Source organism: Pleurodeles waltl, chromosome 2_2, assembly GCF_031143425.1.
Source record: "Pleurodeles waltl isolate 20211129_DDA chromosome 2_2, aPleWal1.hap1.20221129, whole genome shotgun sequence".
NCBI lineage: Eukaryota > Metazoa > Chordata > Amphibia > Caudata > Salamandridae > Pleurodeles > Pleurodeles waltl.
In genome coordinates, this window is record NC_090439.1 from 575,354,862 (window position 1) to 575,382,259 (window position 27,398).

The 27,398-nt window shown below is 45.6% G+C and overlaps 1 protein-coding gene across 3 annotated transcripts in view; it reads right to left on the bottom strand.

Moving 5' to 3' along the window:
* TRAPPC8 (trafficking protein particle complex subunit 8) overlaps window positions 1-27,398 on the bottom strand; it is a 1,010,076-nt gene that overhangs the window by 152,836 nt on the left and 829,842 nt on the right. For all 3 annotated transcript variants that reach the window (XM_069220084.1, XM_069220082.1, XM_069220083.1), the window contains 2 exons: window positions 21,566-21,634; window positions 21,430-21,485 (listed from right to left, as the gene is read on the bottom strand). In XM_069220084.1, the coding sequence (XP_069076185.1) occupies window positions 21,430-21,485; window positions 21,566-21,634 (125 nt within the window). The remainder of the gene's footprint in view (window positions 1-21,429; window positions 21,486-21,565; window positions 21,635-27,398) is intronic.

A 27,398-nucleotide genomic window follows, 5' to 3' on the forward strand; every position in this document is an offset into this window, starting at 1 on the left:
GTGCATAAAATGTAGGCAAGGTGATAGACTGGCCTACATGAAAAGGGGAGACCAGTAAACTGATAGTGCTCATGGACTACCACGAATCGCAGGTAACATCTGTGGGCAGGCAGGATAGGAATGTGGAAATAAGCATCCTGCAAGTCCAACGCTACCATACAGTCTCCTGGGTCTAAGGCAGAAAGGACCTGAGCCAGGGTGAGCCTCTTGAATTTCTACTTCGTGAGGAAGTGGTTGAGGTCCGGAAGGTCTAGGATAGGACGTAAGGCCTTGCCTTTTTTGGGCACCAGAAAGTAGCGGGAATAACAACCACAACCTACTTCTGGCACAGGGACCTTCTCTATGGCTCCCTTGGCCGAGAGAGCCACTATTTCCTAGCGGAGAAGTACCAAATGATCCACCGAAAGTTAGCTGATGGATGGAGGCATGGCTGGTGGGGCAGATTCAAAAAGGGGAACACAGTAAACTGATAGTGCTCGTGGACTACCACGAATGGCAGGTAACATCTGTGGGCAGGCAGGATAGGAATGTGGAAATAAGCGTCCTGCAAGTCCAACGCTACCATACAGTCTTCTGGGTTTAAGGCAGAAAGGACCTGAGCCAGGGTGAGCATCTTGAATTTCTCCTTCCTGAGGAAGTGGTTAAGGTCCGGAAGGTCTAGGATAGGACGTAAGCTCTTGTCCTTTTTGGGCACCAGAAAGTAGCGGGAATAACAACCACAACCTACTTCTGGCACAGGGACCTTCTCTATGGCTCCCTTGGCCAAGAGAGCCACGACTTCCTGGCGGAGAAGTACCAAATGATCCTCCGAAAGTTGGCTGATGGATGGAGGCATGGCTGGGGGGCAGATTTGAAAGGGAGGGAAAAGCCCTTTCGAACGATCTGCAAAACCCATCTATCCATAGGGATGGATTCCCAGTGAGGCAGGTGATGGCGAACCCTGCCACCAACTGGATTCGAGTCAGGGGACGGACTAGGAGGGTTTGGAGGCTGCAGCGGAGGCAGGGGTGGACTGGGCAGACCTCTGGTCCTCTGTCCTACATCCATGTGGCATTCTGCATCCCCGGCCACGCAGCGGCAGAACAGCATGAGTGGCATGATGGCTGGATGGGGGACGCAACAGGGAGCCCCTTCCGTGGGCACGGAAGGGGCGAAAGGCGGACTGGTGGGAGCAAGAGACAGAGGAAAGGCCAAGGGACAGAGCCGTAGCTCAGGACTCCTTGAATCGCTCCTAAGCCGAGTCCGCCTTGTCTCCAAAGAGAAGGGAGCCATCAAAGGGCATGTCCATGAGAGTCTGTTGGACATCCTCTGAAAAAACAGAAGTACGCCACCAGGTGTGGTGTCTCAAGGCCACCGCCGTAGCAACCGATCTGCCTAGAGAGTCAGTTGTGTCCAGCCCACATCGTATCGTGAACCTCGCTGCGTCTCCCCCGTTAACAGCTCGGGAGACGATAGCATGGGCCTCCTTCTGTATCTGCAGCAACCGTATCCCACAAAGAGTTGGAATAGGGGCCCAAAAGGCATGTGGTGTTCACGGACCGCAGCACGAGACTGGAGGAAGAAAACAATTTCTTCCCAAACTGTTCCAGCCTTTTGGATTCCCTATCCGGCGTGCAGCATGGAATGCGCCTGAGGAAGAAGCCCGGATGACAAGACTCTCTGATGTGAGGTGTTGGGACAGGAATTTAGGGTTGTTCGGGGCAGGCCAATGGTGGCGTGTGATTGTCCTTTTCACAGGAGCCCCTGTGTTGGGTCTGGACCAACTACCCAAAAGGACATCGGTAAGGGCATCACTGAATGGTAAAAGGGGCTCAGACGTGGAAACCCCGGGCTGAAGTACCTCCGTCAGGATATTGGACCTGACCTCTACAGCAGGTAGCTCAAGGCCAAGGACCTCAGCCGCCCTACTGACCACCATAGCATCAGTCGCTCCATCCGGAGTAGCCAAGGTAGGAGGAGGAGGAGACAGCATGCCAGCGTCTGGAGAATTGTCCAGTTTGCTGGCCTTGCCATATTCCTGACCCCAGTCCATGTCATCGTGGCATTCATAAAGGTCCAGGGACCCGTCCAATCCTTCCCCGAATACGTATCCGTATCCGTAAGAAAAGGGGTCCAAATCCGACCTGGGGTGAGTAGGCCCCATTGAAGTCAGATGCGGCGTCGGCCAACGCCGGTCCGAGTTGTCGGTGATAAGGATTGGGTCGACGTCGATGGAGGGCACCACCGACGTCGGGAGCGTCGACAATCGAATCGGTGTCGGGGAAGGTGTCCGTGGTGCGACCGGCCTCGGTGGCTGGAGCTGGAGCCGAAGCTGCAAGCCGAAGGCCCCTTTGCCAGACCCCCTGGGCCCGAAGGTGCTGTATAAGGGTCGGCCCGCCCAAAATGAGGTGCATGGCCTCTGAGAATTTCCTTAATTGGGCGGCGGTCGCCCCAGCTCTCGGAAAGTCAGGGAAATGCAGAGCGAGCCCAGAAGCAGGCTCCGCAGATGGAGGCCTTGAGCGTTGACGCTTCTTCCGTATCGCGTCAGCCAAACGACGGGGTGAAGTCAAAGGGTGATGGGACAGCTTTGACTTCTTCTTACCTGTACCCGAAGATTTCGAAGAAGAAGAATGGTGGTGGCTCCGTGAGCGAGGCCGTGACTTACGCGGAATCGAGTGCCGGCTGCCGTGAGCTTGAGGGAGCACTGCCCTCAAGGCCTTCGAGTGCATGGCCCGCCACTCGGAGCACGACTTCGGGTCGTGGTCACGGTCAAGGCACCACAAACACACCCAATGCGGGTCTGCCACCGACATCATACAGTGACAGTCCTCACGCGGCTTGAAACCGGTCTTCGGGGACATCTCGATGCACCAAAACTCATTAAACGAAAGAATATGTGTATAATTTACTCAGTAAAATTACATAATAACGATACATATTTTCTAAAGAACTATACATATCTAGAATATAAATAATCAGATTATAAATATTTATCAACATGCATATGCAGTCCATTGCTGTTTGGATATGGTGGTTATGAAGAAAAGAGTCAACTCTTGAGTAGTCTTCTGAAGGCAAGATATTCTTCTGTGGATCTCATATTTGGGGGTAATGAATTCTATAGTTTGGCTACTTGGATGGAGAAGGATGTACCACCTATTGTCTTTTTCTTGTATGGTGGTGTTCTAAGGCAGGGTGCCAATCTTGAGCGGAGGTTTCTTTGTTGAATGTATTTTGTTATTTTGTTTCTGATAAAAAAGGGTCCTGTTCCATGTATAGCTTTATGGGTGACACAAAGCAGCTTGAAGGTGGATATTCTGGCAACTGGTAACCAGTATAGTGCTCTCAAGGCAGGGGAGATGTGGGCTTGTGGTTTTACATGTAATAGTAGCCTGGCAGGGGGAGTTCTGAATAAGTTGTAGTTTTTTCATAATAGACAGAGATGATCCATGGTAGAGGCCATTGGCATAATCCAGTCTGGATAGTACAAGAGAGATAGTAGCTTGTACCTTGTGTGGAAATCCGAGGTGGGGGAAGATGCGTCGCAGAGCCTTCAAGGTGATGAAGCTTGGTTGTGCTAATTTGTCCACTTGAGCATTCATTGTTAACTTGGAGTCCGTGGTAAGTCCAAGGATTTTAACTTACTTGGATACTTGACGAGGTGGTCCGAGATAGTCAGGCCAGGCGCACAGTGGGTCATAATTTTTCCAGTCACCACATGTGGGTATTTCTGTTTTGGAAGCATTCCGTTTGAGATGGCTTCAAGTCATCCACTGATCAACGGCTGAGGCAACTGAAGATTTGTGAGTTTTCAATGTCTTTGGGACATTCCAACTCAAGTAATATTTGTGTGTAATCTGTATCGTTGTAGCATGCGAGTTGAAAATTATTGATCAATTCTCGCAATGACATCATACAGATGTTGAAAAGCAAAGGTGAATTGGCCATTTCGGCCACACACCAACACAGAATTTGGCCCCTCAGCCTCTGCCACTGTACACTGGCTATTGACAGGACCTCTGAAGGTCTCCCTCTGAACAATGAGTGCAGAGCTTTACCTGTTCTGGTAACAGACATGTATGACTGCAAGGAATGGCTTCTTCAGGAATACTAATAGGCACAGTAGCTGCAGAGCCATACCTCACTGGTTCTTAAATGCCATGCAACGGCTGTCTACAAGGGGTGTCTATGGTACACAAGATGAACAGACCCTGCCCTGTACACTGGCTGCAGACCCTGTCCAATCTGGATCCCTACACTGTATACAGACTACATAGATTGGCCTTTCAGATGTCCCTCCATTATAGTGGATGTGAAGCACAGCCTCTATGACTGCAAGGAATGGCTTCTTCAGGAATACTAATAGGCACAGTAGCTGCCGAGCCATACTTCACTGGTTCTTAACTGCCATGCAACCAGCTGTCTACAAGGGGTGTCTATGGTACACAAGATGAACAGACCCTGCCCTGTACACTGGCTGCAGACCCTGTCCAATCTGGATCACTACGCTGTATACAGACTACATAGATTGGCCTTTCAGAAGTCCCTCCATTATAGTGGATGTGAAGCACAGCCTCTCAGGGCCTCCCATCTCCACCTCATGCCCATCGAGACCCTTTCAGGATCTCATTTGTACACTGGCTGCAAAGTCTTGTCTTTCATGATTTCCTTTTCACATTGTCTACGGAGCCTCGACCTCTTGTGGTCTTCACTCTTTTTACAGACTAGCTGCATAGCCTGGTATTCCTAGGTCTAACCCATTCACTGGCTGTAGTGTGGCCTTTCAGAATCTTCCTCCAGCACTCCCCTGTAGGGACTTGATTTCCAGGATCTTCTATACACTGGCTGCTTTGCTTGCCCTTTCAGGGTCTCCCATCGTTACACTGGCTGCAGACGCTGGCCTAATAATGGCTGCACATCTTATCCTACCATGGCCTGTCTTCAGAACACAATCTTCAGGAACTGTTAGTTCACAGCCTCCCAGTACACTGGATGCCGATTCTGGTTCTCAAGTGCTCCCTTCTCTACACTGGCTGAAATGGTTGGTCATTAAAGGTTTCCCCAATGCACTGGGTGCAGACACTGGCCACTCAGGGTCTTTTCCTACCAGTACACCAGATGGGGAGCCTGGCCACTTTGAGGCTCTAGTTCCTATTACACTGGCTGTAGAGGCAAGCTACTCTGGGTCTCTCCCTCCCATTACACTGGGTATGGGTGTCTGCCATATTTGTTTTTCTCCCTCTCATTACAATGAAGGCAAAGAATGGAGTTTCCAAGTGTCTCTTCCGTTACACTGGCTGAAGAGACTGTCACTCCGTATATTTACCTCTCATTACACTGGCTCTAGAGCCAACCATCTATGTGTTCCTCCTCATTGCACTGGCTGTAAAGCCCACTGTATTAAAGTCTCTCCATCCTAGTTCGCTGACTCCAGAGCCTTCCCACTCTGGGCCTCTCCATCCCAGCACAGATTGTACAGTAGAGCTATTCTAGGCACGTTCTCCTACCATAAAGGCTCTATAGCCTGGCCACTCTGGGTCAATCCCTCCTGTTAGTGTCTGTAGAGACTAGCCACCCTGGGCTTCTCAATCCCAATACAATGGCTGTGGAACCTGGCCACTGAGTGTCTCTCCCTACTGATGGAGTGGTTCGGGAGCCAAGCCATTCTGGGTCCTGCTCCCAGTACATGGGATGGAGATCCTGGTCACTGTAGACCCCTCCTTCCAGATATACTCTGGAAAGCCTACTTACTCAAAGTCTCTTAATCTGGGTGAACACTAGCTGTTGAGCCTTGCATCTTCTGATTTTTCCCTCTTGTTACAATGGTGTTAAATGGCTTGCCATACCAGGTCTGTACCTCCCAGTACACTGGGTGTATTGCCTAGTATCTTCACATTTCAGGAGAAACAGCTGGCATACCTGCAATAGTATCACCACCAGTATCCCGGGACTAGGCACCACATTACCAAACAAACAATTGGATGATCATTTGAGTTGGGACATGAGAGTCAAGGTCCTCAGGCTTTAGAATGCTACAGAACCCGGCTGCAGGATTGTCAGGAAAGGTCTAAAAAATAAATAATCCCACCTTGCTTACAAGTGAAGTCCATGCTTAATAATACCAGTATGCACCCACCCTGACAGGACTCCAAAATTTCCAAGCCTCTCAACGTACAGACTCTGCCTTAAGTATAGCTCCCAGAACCATGAAAGACAATAAATTGTGCTCTAAAAATACTTTATAAAATATATACAAATGGTTAGGTATTATAACACTGATATTCTATCAAAAAGTAATGAAGGTGCCTGATATCTGCAGAGGCCTACATGATACATGAATGGTTTGTGTGGTAGGACGACCATAAGGCAAACAAGCTCCCTGCAACAAACGATAAAAAAAAAAAAAAAACTATCCAAAGAAACCTTAATAGACTACTGACTTATGTGAAACCTATGGAGAAGGAACTGGCAAGTGGTAGTTATTGTTCTCCAGTGCTCGCCTGAAGATTAATTGAGACCAAAGCCACAAAACTGTAGAGGTAAACAATGACCCCTACACGTTTGGGAGTAAACTGGAGTGGGCTCGGAGCTAAAAAGGTCGCTCCCCAGTCCTAGAACGATGAAAGGTTCCTAGATGCTCCTTGGATCCAGAAGCAGCTCTGAAAAACACCCCTGAGGTGACCGAGTGAGGGCGTTCTCAATAGGATTGTGTGGGAAAGAACATAATTAAGCTTTTACTGACTTGCCAGACAGAAAGGGGGCGATTCAGTGTTTACAACTTGAATATGGAGGTGGATAAGTGGTGTGGGGGACCACGCAAGACAAGAGAAAAGAGGAAATCTGAACATCCATGGTGCACTGGACACAAAACTGGAGAAGGTAAGCTAGATACAGACAGATGTAGTTCAGAGGGTATCTCTAACAGAGAGTAATGTGGAATATTCTGCTGAGCAGTACGGAAACAAAACTTCCTAACTCTGGCCACAAAGTTTGAAATTTTTTGTACATCAGTACTACCAAAGCACAATACAGGTAACCAGTAAGAGTAGCTGCATAAAGCAGCAGAATTGAGGGTGTCAAATCCCAGTTGGGGAGGGGAGTATGGGATAAATGGAAGATATTGGGCCCAAACTGTGGTGGTTTGAGGTAGTGTACCACTAGGGCCTTGGATCCATCCTACTAAGGCTCCGAAAAGAGGGCCAAGTACACCCTTTCCAACATGATTCTCTGTGTAGCCTCACTGACAAAATGATATAATGTCCAGACCAATGATTGTCTTTGGTATCTTTTAAGTAAAGCAAACTACTTACATCACAATGCAAAATTAATTTGTACACCTTCCAAAGGTGGGTCCAGTTCTGGGGTTGCAGTATTCCTACGAGGACTAGAGAAATGTTGTTATCTTCTAAGGTACCACCCTTCCCATCCCCCTTTTGTCTTGCTCTCTTTTCAAGAGCAAAGTTGGCAAAGGTACAGAAATAGGCACAGTGTAGGCTCAGCTGTAGATCACTATAAATTATTACCAATTGTTAGCTTGCGGGTCAGTTCAATAGTCTGTAGGCCCAACAAGTTAATTCTGGCAAAGGTTATCATTCTAGCAGCCAAACCTACATTTGCAGGTATTATGCGCAGTCACAGAGATAAGCAAGCATAGACACGCATTACCTGTTGGACAGCAGTTGGAGTTGTTGGTGCAGTCAAGAACCTTGTAGTCGTAGGAATCAGCACGGACAAATGGCATTACTTGCCTCTCAGTTTCAATGGAGCGGAATTGTGCATGTGGAATGCTCCTCAGGTTTTGCTTCCCCTGGCCATTGCAGGTGGCTGTTAGACTTCACACCTCTGGAGGAGTCGATTAAGGAAGATGCTCACCATCAGCAGTTGTAATCCCCGGGCAGGGTGATGAAAGTTGGTGTCACATGCTGATGGCGTCATTCCTCACAGGTGGGCAGACTTGATGGCAATTGCAACAGCTGGGCTTCGGGTTGGTCCCCAAGAATGAAGTTTTGAAAACAACTTCCAGTGCAGCTCTTGTCAGGAACCGCCGCAGGAGTCTGGAAGATGCTGCCCATGTCAGGTCAGTAGCGGCTTCACGCTCTGTCAGTAGTCAGCTACTTCAGCGTGATCAACATGCAGGGAAAACCGTTTCACCTTCTGCCAGGCCAAGAACTCACCTTTTTAACTCTGTTAACACACATACAGCATTCTAGGTGCTTCAGTAGATCCCTATCTTCTCCAACAAGTTGCACACTTAAGATGATGTCCCCTCTCCTCTGGCAGAATGGTTGTCATGCAGACGCCAGGCCCTGTCACACAGAAGTCTTTAGAGCACTCCATTTCGTGGTCAACAAGAACCCGGAACTGGTATGTTTGGATACCACTTTTATAGACTTATATACATTTTCCAGATGGTGGATGTGAATCCATGGTCTATAGTCTGCTAACTAGGACCCCAGTGATTGTGCTCTCTCCATCTAAATTAGGTTGCTTAGGACTTTTTGCACACCGCACAATTGGAATACCAGTGCCCTTCTATAAGTCCGTAGTATATGGTGCTTAGGTACCCAGGGCATTGGGACACCAGGGGTTTAGAATGGGCTGCAGCATAAATAGTGCCACCCATGAGAGCCCACACAAAATGTGTCAGCAGGCCTGTCATTGCAGCCTGCATGAAAAGGTGCATGCATCCTTTCACATCAGGTCACTGTAAGTCACCCCTATGGTAGGCCCTCCTAGCCCAGAGGGCAGGGTGCAGGTACCTGTGTATGAGGGCACCATTGCTTGAGCAGAGGTGCCCCTATGAACTACAGCCCCATTGCACTGGACTTTGTAAGTGCGGGGAAGCCATTTTCCTGTGTATTGGGCACAGGTCACTATCGGTGTCCAGCCACATAATGGTAACTCTGAACCTGGAAATGTTTGGTATCAAATATGTCAGAATCATACCCCAATACTGTTGCCAGTATTAGATGTATGATTTCATGCACTTTGGGGGCTCCTTAGAGGACCCCAAGCATTGCTCCTACTAGTCGTCTGGGGTTTTCCGGGCAGCCTGCGCTGCTGCCACCCCTCAGACAAGTTTCTGCCCTCCCGCTGCTTGACCAGCTCAGACAGAGGAAGGCAGAACTAAGGATTTCCTGTGGGAGAGGAGTTAACACCCTTTCCCTTGGATATAGGTGTTACCTGGCTTGGGAGGAGTAGCCTCCCTAAGCCACCGGTATGCTTTAAAGAGCACAATTGGGGTCCTCCTTGCATAAACCAGTTTACATCAGTCCAGGGACCTCCGGTCCCGCCTCTGATGCGAAACTGGACAAAGGAAAGGGGAGTGACCACTCCCCTGACCATCACCACCCTAGGGGTGGTGCCCAGAGCTCCTCCAATTGGCCACCTGATGCTGCCATCTTGAATACAAGGTGGACAGAGGCCCCTGGGAGCATCTGAGTGGCCAGGTCAGGTAGATGATGTCACAGCCCCCTCCTGATAGGCGGTCACCCTGCTAGGTGACCAATCCCCCTCCCTGGACTATATAGGGCCTCCCTCTTGGGTGGGTCCTCGGATTCAACGTGCACGATTCCAGCAGAACTCCTCTGCATCATATACTTCAGCTTCTGGTCACTGGGGGTGCAAATGGACCCTCCAGAAACAGACAATCTGCAACTTCAGTGACGACTCTGCTCTGCAATGTTGTTTCTCCGGCTCCTTCCAGCAACTGCACCATTTCCCCAGCTGTGCATCCTCTGAAGGTGACGAGTCTTCAACCGGCATAAGAAGTAAGAAGGAATCTCCCTTGGAGTGAAGGAGTCACTCCCCTGCATCTGCAGGCATTAACTGCAGCGACGCCCAGCTGCGTGGATCTGCTCTCCCCCAAAGTGCGTGGATCCTGCATCACAGGTGGTGGTCTACAGTGGTCCCCTTGGTCCTCTCTACCAGCTGTCCAACTTGGAAGACTGTAAGACCTTGCCTCTCCTTGCAGGACAGAAACCCTGTGCACCATGACTCTTGCTGCTACCAAGGCTTGTTTACTCCTCCTCCAAGGGATCTTCAGGCTCCATGTATCCCTGGCCTCCAGCACTCCTTCCTTTAAAGCACAATCTCTTGCCTGCTGCTTCAATGACTTGAGACTCCTCTTCAGGTGTACTGAGTGGGCCTCACTGCAGCTCCTATACCTGCTGCCAGTGGGTTGCCTGTGGGGGCTGCCTCCTCTTGTGACACTCACAGCTGCCGAGGGTCATCTCGGACTCCCCTCCTTGGGTTGAGTCCCCTGCTCTTTACTGATTAGTAATGTGAATATAATAGCGTGTTCATTTACCTCCAGTTGGGGGATTGCCTATTCAGAATTCTAGTATTTGCGTTACTATAATAAAGGACCTTTATTTTCGTAACCCTGTGTGGTTCTTTCATGTGTGGGAGTGCTGTGTGACTATAGTGGTATTGCATAAGCTTTGCATGTCTCCTGGATAAGTCTTGGCTGCTCATCCAGAGCTACCTCTGGAGAGCCCCGGCTTCCTAGATACTGCCTACGCCTCACTAATAGGGAATACCTGGACCTGGTATAGTGTGCTAACAGCATAGGTGTCCACCACACAACAGGCCAGCTTTCTACAGTTACTCACCTTTTGTAGCGCTCTATCTGATGGATATGCCACCTACCTGCAGATCTTTCACCTTCTGAATATCCTATATGTGAGTCTGGATCCAGAAACTCCTCAATATTACTTCCATGCTGGTAGGGGGTGCTGGATTCACTTTGGCACCACATGCAGCATCCCTGTGACATCACAGAGCCATAAAGAGTATATTTGCGTGCTGACGTCAGTTTCCATCCATTTTTTAGACGCGTTGACGCAGATGGTTGAGCTACTAACAGCAGGAAGACAGATGCAGTGTTTTGTAATATGATTGGATCATATAAAGAGGACATGAAGATCATATAAGGAGGACATGAAGAATAACTAGCCATGTAACGGGGGTGGGTAGCAGGGAAATCCACAGAAAGACAGCTTATCTATCCTTCAGAAAGCATTGCACAAGATGAGTAACTTCTGAACGATGCTTCTGCCGGCAGATTCCTAACCTTTTGAAACGATTCCTCAAACAGTGCTCAAACAGGGGGTGAGTGCTTGGCTGGGGATACCAAAATATTCTGAAGAACAGAGTGCTAAGTGACGTTTCTTCCTCCTCCTGAGTCCAAACAGTAATGATTTGCAAAAATGTGGAGGGAAGCCCATGTCGATGCTTTACAGATGTCCGCTACAGGCTCTATTCTTGCCAAGACAGAAGTAGAAGATTTGACTTTGGTGGAATAAGCCCAAATTCCGTCTGGTGGTTCTGTTGCTCCGGTGTATAGCACATCTTGATGTACATGATTATCTATTTCATAATGCACTCTTGCCTTTCATCTTCCCCACATAGCCCAGAAACAACTGGTCATCAAGTCTGAACTCACATGTTCTCTCCATGTGGAAGCTGACCTCTCTTTAAGGGATTAAGACAATATAATCTCCTTTGTTGGGTGTGCAAAAAGAAGTAAATTGGGAGGGTGATGGATTGGCCTAGTTGGAAGACAGTAACCACCTTCGGTGCAAAGGCAGCCCTGGTTCTTAACATCAATTTGTCAGGAAAGAAAAGGTGAAAGGTTTGACACTTAAAGTTTGCAATTCATTAACACTTCTAGCTAATTTTATAGTGATCAGAAAGACTATCTTGAATGCGAGCAAACTTAAAGGACAACTAGGTATAAGTCCAAATGGGGAAAGCATACTTTTTTGTGAGAACCAAACTGAGGTTCCATTGAGGTATTATTAAAGGAGTTAGTGGAAACTTGTTTGCAAGCCCCTTTAAGAACTTCATAACAATGGGTGACTTGAAAAGGGATGTCTGGTCAAGCAGACAACGGAAAGCAGACAAGGCTGATTGGTAACCTTTAACAGTCCAACTGTGGAACCCTGCTGGGTTAGCAAGAGATCTAACCGTAGGATGTCAGTCAGAAAGGCCCAAAGAGGGTCTACTAAGTTGTCTGCACACCACTTGACAAATTTGTTCCATCTGCTTGAGTAGCCCACCTTGATGGAATGTCTGAGGACACAGATTTCAGGTTGTATGGCTCAATTTTCAGGCATGGAGGTGGAGGTTCTGGAGGGTGGGGTGTAAAACCTGCCCCTGAGACTGCGAGAGTAGTAATACCTTGTGGGGGCAATGGACTAGAGGGCACAGGGAGAGGTGAATGAGGTCTGTGTACCACAGTCTGCATTTCCGATCCGGGGCAATTAGGATTACTTGCGCCCAGTCCAGGCTGATTTTTCTCAGAACACGAGGCATCAAAGATATGGGAGGAAACATTCATTTTAGTGGAATGTTCCACTTCAATCGGAACATTGCAATGTTCCCTGCATCCGAAACTGAAGAGTACAGAATTTGTGGCATGAATGTTCTCTTCTGTGGTGGAAAGATCGATTTGAAGAGCCCGCTAGTGCTGGCATATGTACTTGATGTCCTCCAGATGAAGACCCCACTCATGGTCAGCATGATAACGCCAATTAAAACTGTCCGCTCATACGTTAAGCACTTCGGTCAGGTGATGTGCCACCAGCAGATATGATGGCTCTGAGCCCAGACCAGAGCCACAGAGGTTTCCTGCAAAAAAAGTACGATCTTATGCTTACCTTTCTGTGGAAATACCACATCGCAATTGTATGGTCAATCAATATCTGGACAGACAGACTGCAAAGTGGGGACCAGAGGCCTGTAATATCTAACTTCTCCATATGCACTCCCCACCTTAGAGTAGAGGTGTTTGAGATATCTGTTTTAACTGGAGGGGAGTGTGGAACTGCCCTCCTTGAGACGGATTGCTGTTCTTACACCACCACTGAAGTCCACTGCATTGTCTGTGAAGATTTTGATACAAGCTTGGAGATTTCCAATGTACTGGAACTACTCCCTGTGAAGACACCAGTGGAGGGTACTCATATACCAGTGTGCATAGGTAACCAACAGGATGCAGATGACTAGAAGACCAAGCAGGAGTAAGACTGTCAGGACTGGAATGATTGCTCTATTGTAAAACACTGGAACCATCGCTTGAATGTCTTGAGCTATCTAAAGAGGAGGGAAGGTTTGATTTGCTGTGGTGTCACTACCCCTATAAACAGGATGTGCTAAGATGGCACCAGGTGAGACTTGCGCTTGTTGCTGGTAGGGACAAACAGAAAAACTGCAAACTTGTAGTGTTTGAAGCGCTGATACATCCTGTGTGACTGCAGGGTACAGAAGCTGAAGTAGGCATTCTGCAGGTCGACGGACACCATTCAGTCTTCTGTTTCCAGCGCTAGCAGAACCTGAGCTAGAAAAGCACTTAGAATCTTTCGTTTTCCTAAATCTGAGGTGCAAGATCGAAACAGAGACAGTCATATTTAGGGACTAGGAATTACCAGTAGCAGCATCCTTGGGCCCACTTTTGCTCTGGAACTAACTCCACTATGCCCTTTAGAAGTAAGGTTTGAACTTCTTGCTGTAAGATGCTTAGATGGTCTGGCAGAAGTGCCTGTGGCTGAGGAGGGATGGGTGGAAGAGGTTCTTTTGGAAGGGTACGCCATTCCCCCTTTCCACAATCAAAGTGATTTTGCTCCAAACCTGTGGAAAGAAGCATACTCGTCCTCCAACTTGCTGTGTGGGTTCAGACAAGGAGACTCTAGGGTGGTTTCCTTGCTATGGGTGAGGGAAACTAGGAGGGAGGAAGGAGTAGGGCATGTGTTCTTCCTTTGCCTTGTCCTCTGTATTGCTAGTAGAGGTGGGTTGGTCTGTTGTTGCTGTTATCACTGCTGGATGTATTGTTGACGGCCCCAAAATGAGAAGCCCCCGCTCAAGCCTTGAAACTTCCAAAATGGTTGGTGGCCTCTAGTTTGGGTTTGGAGACCAAGCAACCTGGTTGTGGCATGGTTGTCTCTTAACCTCCATAATGCAGAATTGGCTTTTGCACAAAAGAGGTGGGAGCCATCAACGGAAGGTCCAACAAACTGGTTTGTACGTTCTGGGAAAAAACAGAATGGCACAGCCAGGGTCTAGCAACAGAGGCAGCTGTATCACTTGCTTTGTTGCGACCTGACCATATACTAGTAGTTCATTGAAATTGTTTGGAGATTATTCAGCATGTTGGCAATAATTGCTTGTGCTGAGTCTCAGAGAGCATGTACATATCTGGAAAGAAGACAGGTGGTGTTAAGGGACATTAGACCTATACCTCCAGCCAAAAACATTGTCTTAGCACATTGTTTCAGCTTTTTTGACTCCCTGTCGGATGGTGTTGTGGGAAAGGCAGCAGGTGTAGCTTGGGGAACAAGAAGCCATCACTACCAGGCTCTCTGGAGACAGGTGAAAGGAGAGGAAAGCAAGATCTCCTAAAACTGGCTTTTAGCACCAGGCAATGGCTCTGGAAGCTTCAGAAGATGTCTTGGCTTTTCCCATATTACCAATGTAGGCCCAGTTAGGGCCTACTTGAAAGAGAGCAACGGTTCCAATATATGAGAGGTTAAATGAAAGACTTCAGTAGGACTATCTAATTTTGTCTCTGTGAACAGCAGATGATGGTCTCACATATCTGCTGTCCTCCTAATGGCCAAGTCATAGGAGGTAACTTCCGATGGGGAGGGAGGGGCTAGTTGGGGCTGAAGCTCCCACTCCGTGGAAGTATCAACACCAATGGCATCTTTGAGGCCTGCAAAGTCTGGGTCCAGTGTGAATTTACAATCACCATCATCCTCTGCATTGGGATCGTTCTCCGGATCCAGGCATTCAAAAAATAAACTGCCTTCCTCCATTAATCTTTGTGCTTTTCTTCTGAAAGAATGAAGTAGCTGGTTTATCAATAGAAGAGACTCCAGCCGAGTGGTCTGTAGCACTGGTGGAGTCAGAGACAAAGGTTGAGGAGGAGGCAGCTTTGGCAGCAGTGCCACAAGTATTGTCTGCAGTGCCGGTATCCCTGGCACTGGAGAAGTAATTTGCAGCAACAAAGAACAGTTAGTGTCTGGCGCATAACCCAAAGGTTTCTGGATGAAAGTTGGTGTTATCTTCTGCATCGATCCTGGCACCTGGGGTGGCACCTTAGCAGTTCACCTTGAAACTGGGAAAAACGGGAGGAAAGGTGTGAAAGGCACCCAGTGGTATGACACCAGTAATCCTCCATTTGAGAAAGTTATCGGGGTTACATGGGGCCAGGTGGTGCTCCAGAGGGGATCATGGTTTTAATACTGGAATAATTGATGGCGATGTGCACAATGACACATTCACATAAAAGAACAAAGTCGAATCACCACTATTAGATACCTCCGTCGCAAACTCTCTATGAACCCCGGCAAATAGGTACATGGTCAGGCAGTCTCTGAGACCTAGGCCTGAGGTTACTGACTGACAGGCCACAGTTGGGGTGGCAAGTAGCCGGCACACAAATGAGCAAATAGGAAACTTAGATCAACTTCCACAGATAAGCACAGTGACACCACAATGGTGCTAGGAGATTGGCTTAATAAAACAAGAATAGCCAGAGGGGTGCAGCATTACCAAGAACACCATAAAGTACCAATCGGAACACAGTGACCCGGCACCCCACAGGCTGGACATCTGGACACATTACCAGCTGGCCCACATTGTGCCCACGCAAGGTTGAGGCCCACCTGCTTTTGTTATCAGGACCTTATTTATGACTCCATGACAACTGTTTGCCTTATTAACCAAGGAAGGAATGTTTCAATTATTTTATGGCACTCAGAGAAATGTATAAAACACCACTCCAAACTGATGTACACTGAGGGATAGTCCCGAGTCCCTGGCTCTTTAACTGCTCTCCCAGCCATAATGTTTAATTAAGCAAATTGTTCCTGCTTTGCCAGACGCCTCTTGTCTTTTGTTTTTTAAAGGTAAATTCACATTCGAGCAACAACGGACCTACTAAAAAATTTAAACAGTGTTCAGAAACATTGAAAGGTCTGTCCCAGGACTAAAAAACGATGGGTAAGGCTGACTGGTCTGGTCCTTGAACTCTGCATCACATGTGGTAGTGTCTCTAGACCTGGCACTGGGTCAGCTTCTTCATCAGGAGCTTCATACTGGCACTAAGGTAACAGAAAACCTTTTTTCAGCTATCAGAATGCCTTTGTTGATGTAAATAGTAGATGGGTGTATCGCCGATGGAGTTGTGGGCATCAGAAGTTTGGACACTGCTGCAGTTGTTAGAGCAGCTGTTGAAGGAACAGAAACCTCTGATGGGGACACTTCTTATTTATTGATTGACTGTGTTGAGTGGGCTTTAGGGGTAACTGGTTATGATCTCTTGGCTTTTACATAATAAGTTTGGATACATTTAATGATCCATTTTGCTATACTGGATTTAGTAACAGGGTTACCTTTCTGAGATGGAGAGAAAGCAACAAAGAGTTGTTTTGTCTTCCTAAACATTTTAGTTCTATCCATGCAGAACATAAGCACTCTTTTCACATCTAACGTGTGGAGAGCTCTTTCAACAACTGAATTAGGTTGTGGGAAAAAAAGAATAATTCAATAGTCTGGTTGAGATGAAATTGAGATACTATTTTTGGTAGAAATTTCGGGTTGGTACGAAGAACCACTTTGTCTTTATGTATCTGGAAAAAGAGTTCTTGCAAAGTTAATGCCTGGCACTCGCTTACATGTCTTAGGGAAGTGATTGCAACTAGAAAAATCACCTTCAATGAAAGAAATTGCAAAGGACATGAGTGTGTTAGTTCAAAAGGTGGTCATGTAAGTCTAGGGAATACCACATTAAGGTTTCAAGAAGGTACTGGAGTTAATCTTGGTGGTATCACCGTCTTAAGTCCTTCCATAAAAGCCTTTATGTCAGGAATTTCAAAAAGAAAAGACAATTGTCTGCTCTGGAGATAAGCAGCAATGGCTGCTAAATGTAACCTTATAAAGTATATGCCAAATTTGCTCTTTGCGAATTTAGGAGATACAAAATAATATTTTGCACCAACATTTAAAAAGGGTCCCAATTTTTAAAAATGCAATAGTGAACAAAGCGTTTCCACTTTGCTGCATAACATGCTCTTGTGGTTGTTCTGCGTGCTTCTTTAAGAATGTTCATACATTTTCGAGGTAGATTTAAATACCCACATTCAGTGACTTCAGGAGTCAAATTGCAAAATTCAACTCCTTGGGATTCGGGTGCCTGATTTGACCCTGGTTCTGAGTGAGAAGGTTCGGGTTGAAAGAAAGCTTGTTGTGAGACTCTACTGATAAGTCTAGTAGAGTGATGAACCATGGCTGTCTTGTCCATGTGGGTGTCACTAGAATTACTGTGAGAGAAGTTTGCCCGAGTTTCCAAACCACATACAGAGTGAGAGGGAGAAGTGGGAAAGCATAGGCAAATGTTCCAACCAGTTCATCCATAGATCATTGCCCTGAGACAGTGTGGGGAACCTGGAGGCGACGTTTGGGCATTTTGTGTTTTCCTTTGTTGCAAATTGATCTACAGCTGAAAATCCCCACTTTTGGAAGTAGGGTTGAAGGAATCTGGGGTGGAGTTGTTGGTGGTGAACTTGTTGCCGCATCCTGAGGACGTCGGCAAAAATGTTGTGTGAGCCCGGTAGGTGTTGCGCCAAAAAGTAAATGTGTCGAATCGCCTAACACCAAATTGTCTGTGCAAGACAAGACAGCTGCAATGAGTGTGTCCTCCCCTGTTTTTGCAGGTAGAACATGTTTGATATGTTGTCCATGCAAATGAGAACTACTTTGTTGATAAGATGCATCACAAAAGCTTTAAGTGCTAGATGAACAGCTAGCAATTCCAGACAGTTGATGTGCAAAAGTCAATGTGTGTGATCCCAAAGACCCTGTATTGTAAGGTCTTTTAGATTAGCACCCCATCCCGTCCAGGAAGCGTTGGTTGTCAGAATGGATTGTGGAACAGGGTCCATATATGGCCGTCCTTTCGAAAGGTTGGTTTTGATCCACCATCGGAGAGAGCGAAAGGTGAGGATGTCTATCAACACTAGACCCTGAAATTGACCCTGTGTCTGTGACCAGTGGTGCACAGACATTTCTGAAACTGGTGCATGTGAAGATGTGAATGTGGCACCATTGCAATGCAAGAGACCATCACTCCCAGAAGTTTCATGATTTATTTCACTGTGACCCATATATTGGGGCGAAAGTGAAGACCTTGTGCTTGAAAATTCTGTACTCTTTGTGCATTTGGGCAAGCTATGCCTAGCTGTGTACTGAGTGTGGCTCCAAGGTAAGGCTGTACCTCTAGTGGGGTGAGATGTGATTTCTGAAAGTTGATTGTGAACCCTAACCAGTGGAACAAGTCTATTGTGGTCTGAATATGGCTGAGACATTGGCTGCGAGAGTTGGCTTTGATAAGCCATTTCCCCATGCAAGGGTACTCATGAACCTTCTATCTGTGAAGGTGAGGTGCTACCACTGCTAGACATTTTGTGAACACCCTTGGTGCTGTGGTGACCCTGAATGGGACCACTTTAAATTGATAGTGCTGCCCTTGTGTGACAAATCTGGTATACCTTCGATGAGCTGGGTGAATAGAAAGAATATGGAAGTAGGCATCTTATAGATCAAGGGTCGATAGAAAGTGGCCCAGCTGTAGCAAGGTTAACACATCTTGGAGTGTGACCATGTGAAAGGGTTCTGATATGATGTAATGGTTTAGGGGTCTGGGATCCAGGATGGGTCTTAGTGAGCCATCTTTCTAGGGGATAAGAAAGTAATGGGAATACACTCCTTTTCCTTGATGCCTAACAGGAACTGGTTCTATTACTCCCTTTGCAACCTGATATTGAACTTCCTGTTTGAGTCGAGTGACGTGATCCTGTGAGAGTTTGTGAGTGTGTGGTGGGATATTTGGAGGTGTGGAACTGAGCTACAGACTATAACCATGTTGGATAACATCCAACACCTATTGATCCGTAGTGATGTGTTGCCAGTTTTGGAAAATGAACTGAGGGTGCCCTCCTCCAGGTGTCTGATGTTCAGTCACTCTTAGGAGACAGTGGTGGAGGCCTGAAGGGGGTTGTTTTACTTCTGCCTCTGTAACTGCTTCCTCTATAGGACTCTCAATAGAAACCCCTCTGTGAGGATGTATGTGGCTGACCCTTATTATATGCTGAGGATATTTTGGCTGAAGGAGGTTTAGAGGCTGGCTTATATTGTGGCCTACGAGAAGGACGCCAAGAGCTGGGAAGATTAAACGCATCCATGGATTTTGCCACCTCGTTGTCCTTTTTGAATTTCTATAAGGCCTGGTCTACTTGAGGGCCAAAGAGGTATTCCTTATTAAAAATGTATTTCTTGTTTGCTGCCAGAAATGCGCAGCCATGCATAATGGCACAGAAGGACACTAATTGATACCTCTGGCTGTGGTATCAGCCAAATCTAAGGCACAGTGTGTAGGGCTATTACAAATGAGCTGTCCTTCATTAACAATTTCTTGCCCCCTTTTCTGATGTTCCTCTAGGAGGTATTGGAGTAACTGTTCCATTTCATCCCAGTGGACCCTATTGTATTTCACCAGGATTCTCTGCGTGTTGGCAATGCACCAGTGATTTGATGCTTGAACAGCAACACACTTGCCTGAGCCATCAACGAGTTTACTCTCCTTATCAGGAGGTGGCACATCTTGCACAGCTTGGGAGTTAACTCCCTTCCTAGCATTAGTCACTACTAAAGGAATCTGCTGGAATCTGACTCTGGATGTATATAGAGTTTGAGGGTGAGGCTTTTTATTTCTTCTCAACTCTATGAGTAATAACTCGCGCTCTAGCTGTCTGCATGCCTTAACATTCCCTTAAGCGTAGGGAGATATTGAGTGGATTTGTGTGAGGCAGTTAATGTTTCAAAAAGGAAATAGGATCAATATGAAGGGTTACCTGATGGTAACCTGCTGCCCTCCCCACTAGCTTTTGGAAAGTAGTGTCATCAGGTGGTGACGTTCTAACTGGATAAGCCTCTATGTCTGTATAGGTATCTACATCATACTGACACCAAGGGTCTATGTCAGTGTGTAAGTGTACCGTGCCATCTCCTGTATCTTGTGTAAGATGGAGGGAATGAGGTGATCCTTGTGGTGAAATGTCCTAGGTGTCCCCATGAGAGTGTTGTGGAGATGGAGAATGTGGTGGTGGTGGGTGGAAGAGATGTAGAGGAAGGTGGCTGAGCCTCTTCTATGTCTATGTCCGTTCTTTATTGTTTGATTGGAGGTATAGCTTGTTCTAGAGCCTTCTCAAACGTGAGTTGTCTCTTTAAAGGGGTGGAGATTACAGTCTTCACTAACACCCACCCTGCTTGTGGCTGGATGTGAAATTGAGACTGCTTGCCTTGAAGCCGTTGCTTCACTTTATGTAGAATTGGCTCCAATAGTGATTTCGATTTAGAAGATTTTCTGGACTCAAGGTTTTTCTGTGCCGAACCAATGATGTTTAGCTGAGGGTGGAAATGGATACTTTTGGCTTAGGTTTCAGAGCCGAGCCCGAAGGCGGGCATCTGAAAAAAACATTTTGATGCCTGCCATGGCTAGAATACAGTAGCTTGATAGCCTTTTCTTCCGAAATGGTGGTTTTTTTGGGCGGAGCAGCTGACCGTGAGGAATGTCCTGCATTTCCAGCATCACTTCAGCTTCAGAGTCCGAGTCTTGTATGGAGAATGCCTCCTTCTCTGCAGCCGAGGTCTCCTGTATCTTCTGCTCTAGCTCTGTGTCTGACAGTGTCCTGGATACCGAAAATGTTGGGCATCTCCTCCATCTCCTGCCTCTGCGTTTCTCGTCGACGAGCTCTTCTGTCGTGCAGAGTCTTCTCTAACCTGAAGGATTGGCAGGCCTCACAGTCTTCATCCCTGTGCTCCGGCGACAAGCAGAGGTTACAGACCTGATGTTGGTCAGTCTAAGGGAATTCGGAATAGTACTTTGGACAGAAATGGAAAGGCGTCCATTCCATCAGTCTTTCATTCTCCGAGGTGTAGGATGGAGAAAATAGCAGCCCTAAGGCACAGCCCAGAGGGCCTGTACAGAAAAAGTTAAAAGATTTCTTCAATTCCAAAGCGGAATGGGATAAAGAAAACACGATCGGAAAAAATACCGATGGGGCTGGAAAGGTCTTACCGAACGGAAGGGACTTATTACGGTCTCGAACTGGAGCTCCAAGGGAAACACGGCCGGACCCAACAGCTGAAGAAAACAATCTGAAGATGGAGTCTAGGACCATGCGCATTGACAGCAAGAGGAGGAGTCACTTTACCTCATGACTCAAAAGACTTTTCAAACCAAAACAACTTGCAGCCTTCTGGACCCAACACCAGACGGTGGGAGTATGCAGAGCATGTGTAGCTACAGCCACACATGCCATCAAACTACACATTATCTTTTAAAATGATTATTCACATTTATAAAACCCAATGAATAAATCTGCCTACCTGTTCTCTTTCAAAGACAATATCTCCAAATGTGTATTTTTCCACGTGCACAGGTTCTGAAAAACAAAAACAAAATCAAATAGAAGCAAATACAACATCTCAAAGAAACTAATTTCCTAAAAAGGAAAAGTCCTACCTTTTGTGGCTTTACACCTTACTGCTTTAAAGCAGAGCTTCCCCCTCTCTCTACTAGTAAGCTTCGAATCTGAAAAATAAATGTAGTGAAATTGTGAAATACAGCTAAATGTAGCTAGAAAATGCAGTAATGTTAAGGTACTGAAATTAGACTACGAGTTAACCTTCAAAGTCTACACTACCTTCAAATCAATTTGTAGGCACATATGCACTACTCTAGAGCAAAGGTGGATGTATAGCAATAAATAGTGCTATAGTTATGTTGGGGGTCCATTTTAGTTCCCTGCCTGGGCACAGGAGATAGTTTATTTTTTAGCTTGCGGAACTATGGCCCTTTTTACCTAGTCCCTTTTGCCCTACTTATCGTGCTCTGTTTCATTCTATTTAATATTTTATTTCCTTTTAGCACTTCTTGCAGATTCGTGCATTTTACAGAAATGTTTTCTTTTTCTAATACGTCTCATTTCACGAAAGCGTCATTATCAGTGATGTACGTGGGTAACGCCATCATGCTCCTTTTGTTTTACGTTGACAAAAAACATAGCGCGAACATGCCAGGAATTTGTTATGTAATTACTGACACAAGTTTGTGTACACAATCTGATGTTTAGGTATATACTTGCGTAAGAATTCCTGCACAAACAATAACATGTGCCTTATAAGAACACCTCACAAGACCAAGGGGTTCACACCAGGATACACCATCTAGATTCCTCGCTGCTTTGCAGCGAATCTCAGCCTTGTGTCTCTACGATTCCTGATCTGGAGACTAAGGGGACGATTTCATCCCAAGCTAACTGGGTTGGGGCGTTTCCATGGAGACTGTACTGGCAGATTAGGCTTATTATGTCCAGCTCTCGCTTTAGGGTAGCGTTTAGGCTTTATTACTAGGAATTGCACATTTCATAGGGCTCGAAAAATCTACTAGACCACTTCCTATGGCAAGTTTTATTTTATGAGGTCATGTTATTTTTAGATTCCACTCGGCCCTTTTGGTGAGTGGACAAAGACCAGGTGTTCTGTTCAGTCAGAAACTGAATTTGAAATTAAGATGCCTTTAAGTCTTATTCTTGTCACATTTGCTCTGTGTTCAGAGACAGAGATCAAAAGTCAGTTTGTCTTCTTGCAGTGCAAATACTTTGACTTGTGCCTGCAGAGTTCCAGAATCCTATAAGATGAACTGTCTGACTATGTGAAGTGAAAGGCTTTTGGCATCAGTTTTTACCTAACACACATTTATATAACTAAGCCAACTTTACAAACATTTCAAAAATACATTTCAGTAGCTGTGAAAGACCATTTTATGTACTTCTGTGTGATGAAAAAAATGTTTTAATAGGATGAAAAAAACGTCAGAACACTTTACTTGGTGATGTGCAAATGATAAATGTTTTCTGAAACCCAATTTTCACAGATTATTGTTAATACACTACATAGTTTTATCAGTAAATCTGCAAGTTAGTGGGAAGGTTTTTGGACATTTCTTGGCAATTTACTGTCTGTAAATGACAGTGCACTACCACATCATGCTTTAGTAATATATTCATTAAAAGTGGATGTTAAAACATAAACTGAGATACACTCCTGCCCTGATGGCAAAGCTACTAGTAAACTAAGAGGCAACGCATCGATCATGTGTACCCTCTTTGTGGGCTAGATTTAATATACACAGAGCAAACGTTTAGTGCATTTAATCAAACAAAAGAGGATATTTTTTACAGGAGAAATGCTGAACTCACACATTTGAAGGTGCACTCATATGTGAGAATGAAGAAAAAGGTGACTGTATAATACAATATTTGCCTAGGATCACACAATTTGAGACGCGTTTCCATGTCAAGTACATTAAAGTTAGGTCGAGTAGATTATTCAAGCTACTCGACCTGCAGGTTTAGTAACATTTTTATGATTTTTCAAGGCCTGTTTCATGTTATTGAAATATGTTGGGGGTTTTCATATTTACCACTTTTATCCTCACATCCCGCTTCTGTTAGTTCCCATTGTCATAATCATTGCTGTACATGTATTTTATCATAGATTGAAGTATTAGAATAAATATAGTGGAAACTATACTGCATCTTCTTTTTTGCTTGTGTGTGTGTGTAAGAGACATATTTCTAATGAGAGAAAGGCGGTAAGATTTTTTACACCAAGACTTCCCTGAGAGGTCGCCATAGTCCATCCACTAGGCTGCTATAAATCAGCTTTACTAATTAGGAGTTTGTGTGAGGTACTACTAGAGAGCCGGGTGGTTTGGGCCGACAGCTTCTAATTGGCATAGGAGTGACTCAGTCACCTACAAACAAAAGGGCTGTCACCCCTAATACAGCAGTCTCGCTAAGTGGCACCACCAACGATGGTGTTTATGCACTAATTTACAAATCACCCTGAGTATCTCTGTCTCACACACAGCATGTACCCTAAGTACCATTTAATGGCGACGTCTGTGGTCTTAGCACTGGGACAATCCTCCTCAGTTAAATAGGGAGTACCTATCTAAACTGTAGGTTGTTCAAGCTTGAACTTTAAAACAAATTTCTCCCCATTTGGTGTCCGTTCTCGGTTACGTATTACTAACATGGCTAATGCCATAAATATTCCGGAAAACTGCAGACAAGCCTTAACACAGTATCTCCTAACCCACGGCTTAACAGATGAGGGCGGGGAAGTAACATTTGTCATAGAAGCAAATGGAGAATACTAAACAGAAACATTTTACTCTTGAGTCACCTTTACTGAAACAAATACACGTCTTTTTTTTTTTTTTTTTTACACATACAGAGTAACAAATGTACCTCAGCGTTACCAAGCTTATCAACACCTAGAAATATCACTTTCTCATCAAGATCATCAAAACTGGTTTAATGGCACCCTACCACATGCAATACAACCCGTGAATTTAGGTCCTTTAAGTAATGACGGGCCAACGTGGCCTATGTTTGCCACATACACAACACATCCTGAGGTACATGCCATGCAAGTAGCCGAGATACACACTTTACAATGAGCTAGTAGTAATTTACAGACGACTAGTACAGTTCGTTATGCGAACTTCGAACACTGCCCCATTAATCCACAAACAGTCAACTTAATAATGGGTAAAGCACCCATGGAGAGGGAGAAGATTCTGTTCTGGATAGCACGAAAAACAAATCAGCTGGAAGAGGTTTTCTCCCATTCGGGACCCCAAGACAAAAATTGAATTCTAACAATGTGCTTGCCTTTCAGGATGTTTCCCTCAGTAGAGTACTGCTAACTTGGGGTAGAGGCTTCGCCGCAATTTACACTACCACACATGGTACTCGGACACTTGCTAATTTACCAGATGTGTTGAAACAAATTTAAAATGAACATGGGGCTGCCTCAGCCCTAGACTTGGGCATGAAACTGATGCACAACTTTGACAGTCTCCTCAATTACTCTCAGTAACATTAAAGGGGAAGTAGCTGCATTGGCAATTCGCAAGCGTCTTCAGGAAGTTCCTCAACGGGAATAGGAGCGCAAGCTATCAAAAATTATTTCTGAAACCTATACAAGTATAGGGCAAGATAGTCTGGGGGCCAGACCAACAAGGCCACAAATACAAAGTACCACTCCTAAGAAAGGTACTAAACAAGCACAAGAGGGTTGTAAAAAACAATGGACAAACAAAAACAAAATAGGGAAAAGAAGTCAGAGAGAAGATTCTCCGTATCTGGAGACCTCTGAAAGGAGATCCATTCTCCGAAATAGAGAGACATTAACAAAACACCCAACAGATACCAATATACTGATAAACGTCCCTCTCGTTTCTTTCAGGACACGCCGGATCAACGGAGTGAGAGAGTGGGTTGGTCAGGGCAATGCACTGACTATGTGAAGACGAAGGAGGACTCACAGCAATCCACAGACAAGAAGGAGAACAAATCTCCTCAACAAAAGTTACAATTTAAAAAGAAAAAGGTTGGCAGCGATATCTATTAAACACACTGACTCTGCTAGACAGTGCGGCAGAGGACATGAACGATATGTCACAACAATCTGATAGATCATCTGGATGCAAAAGCAACTAACAACTTTTTTGTAGTCGTGACTGCAGACAGGCGCGTCTCCCTACATGACAGGATTTACAAGGTAATTATCCAAATAGAAAGAGACATAGAGAACATCACAGAAGCAGTTTTCTGGGAAGAACTTAATGGTGATATCCTACTGGCAGAAAAAGATTGGCGACCTGAATTTGTCCCACTTGGGGAAGATGTCATTTTGCCTTCTTTCTCAGCTTTTGTTCCTGATGAGGCTGTTGACTGGCCTTTAGTGAAGGCACCCGCGCTATTCCGCAACCATGTAGGGTGGGATAAAAACTCCACCCAACATGTAATACCTATTAGGTTCACACCGCAGCCTCAATCTCAATATTCTGTTAAACATGAGGCTAAAGCCCCAGTGAAAGTAATTCTCACCCAACTCAAGTTACCAGGGAGTAACTGAGCCCTGTATCTCTTCAATGAATAACCCGTTATTCCCCAGTGCAAAACCAGACTATTCATATAGATTAGTCTTAGACTATAGACACTTCAACTACACACACACATAAGTAATACAAAATGCACATGGCACAACACTTAACAATATAGTGCATAAAAAATACAAAACAACCTTGGACATTTCCAATGGTTTCTTCTGCCAAAACGTAGCGCCTGAAAGTCGGGACCTAGGTATATTCTGATTTGGCTCACAAAAACGCTTTTTCCGTTTAACACAAGGCTATAAGAACAGTGCGCAGATGTTTTCAGCCCGCGTGACAAATATTACATGATATTGATCCAGGGGCGTTGTCCTACGAGTATGACATCCATCTCACAGATGACAACCTCACCATTCATCTTGCCAGGATCGATCGGATTGTCTTAGGACTCGCAGCCCTTGGCTACAAATTTAATTTCAAGAAAACAAAAATAGCCTTTCTCATTGTCCTGTTTTTAGGGTCCAAGCTATCAGATGAAGTCAAGAGCCTGGCCCCGCACTTTCGGTAGAAATGCGCTCAACTTCAACCACCAAATACGATTAAGAAACTACAGTCACTACTTGGTTTCTTCAACTTTGGCAGAGCATATTTTCCAGATTATGCTATATGCATAAAACCACACTATGCCTTAATACGTCCAGATTTTTGAAGTAGACATTGAAGAGTTGAGCACGCGCATCCTTAGAGGGTTGCAGCAAGATATGCTAGGGCCAAAACACTTACCCGTCACAACAAAACAAACTTGGTCATAAGAATAATTGCTGATGCAATTCGGTTTATCTATGTCACATTCAATGAGGGTACCACAGTACCCATAGCATACAAATCTCACTTGTATTTAAATTCAGAACAAGAAAAAATTCGGACTGCTGTACAGATGGCTGTCATTAAGGAGAGGTCACTTGCCCAAGGGAAACGCATTATTGTTGTTACCCCGGTGCTGGCCTTAGAGGCGGTCACCAAAGCTAGTGCTCCCAACTCTAAAGCACTATATCCATGCTGGTTTAAAAGGGCAACATCCCTGACTGCCACTGATGTGGACTACATTTTTGACCCAAATCTACAAACACAAGAATTTCTCCAATATGAACAGGAGTGCCCCGCACCTAATAACATCTTGCGACTTGATCAATACTAAACTGCCATTTACATTGATGGTTCAGCACAGTCAGCTATAGGCACTAAGCAGCAATACTCAGCTGCTTGCTTAACGGTGTGATGAGAGATGGTATTTTTCACCCTCAGAATACCTACACACAGACCCTAGGGGACTGAACAGCACAACTGGCAGAGCTCAAGGCTTTTATCCTGGCACTGTAACATAAGG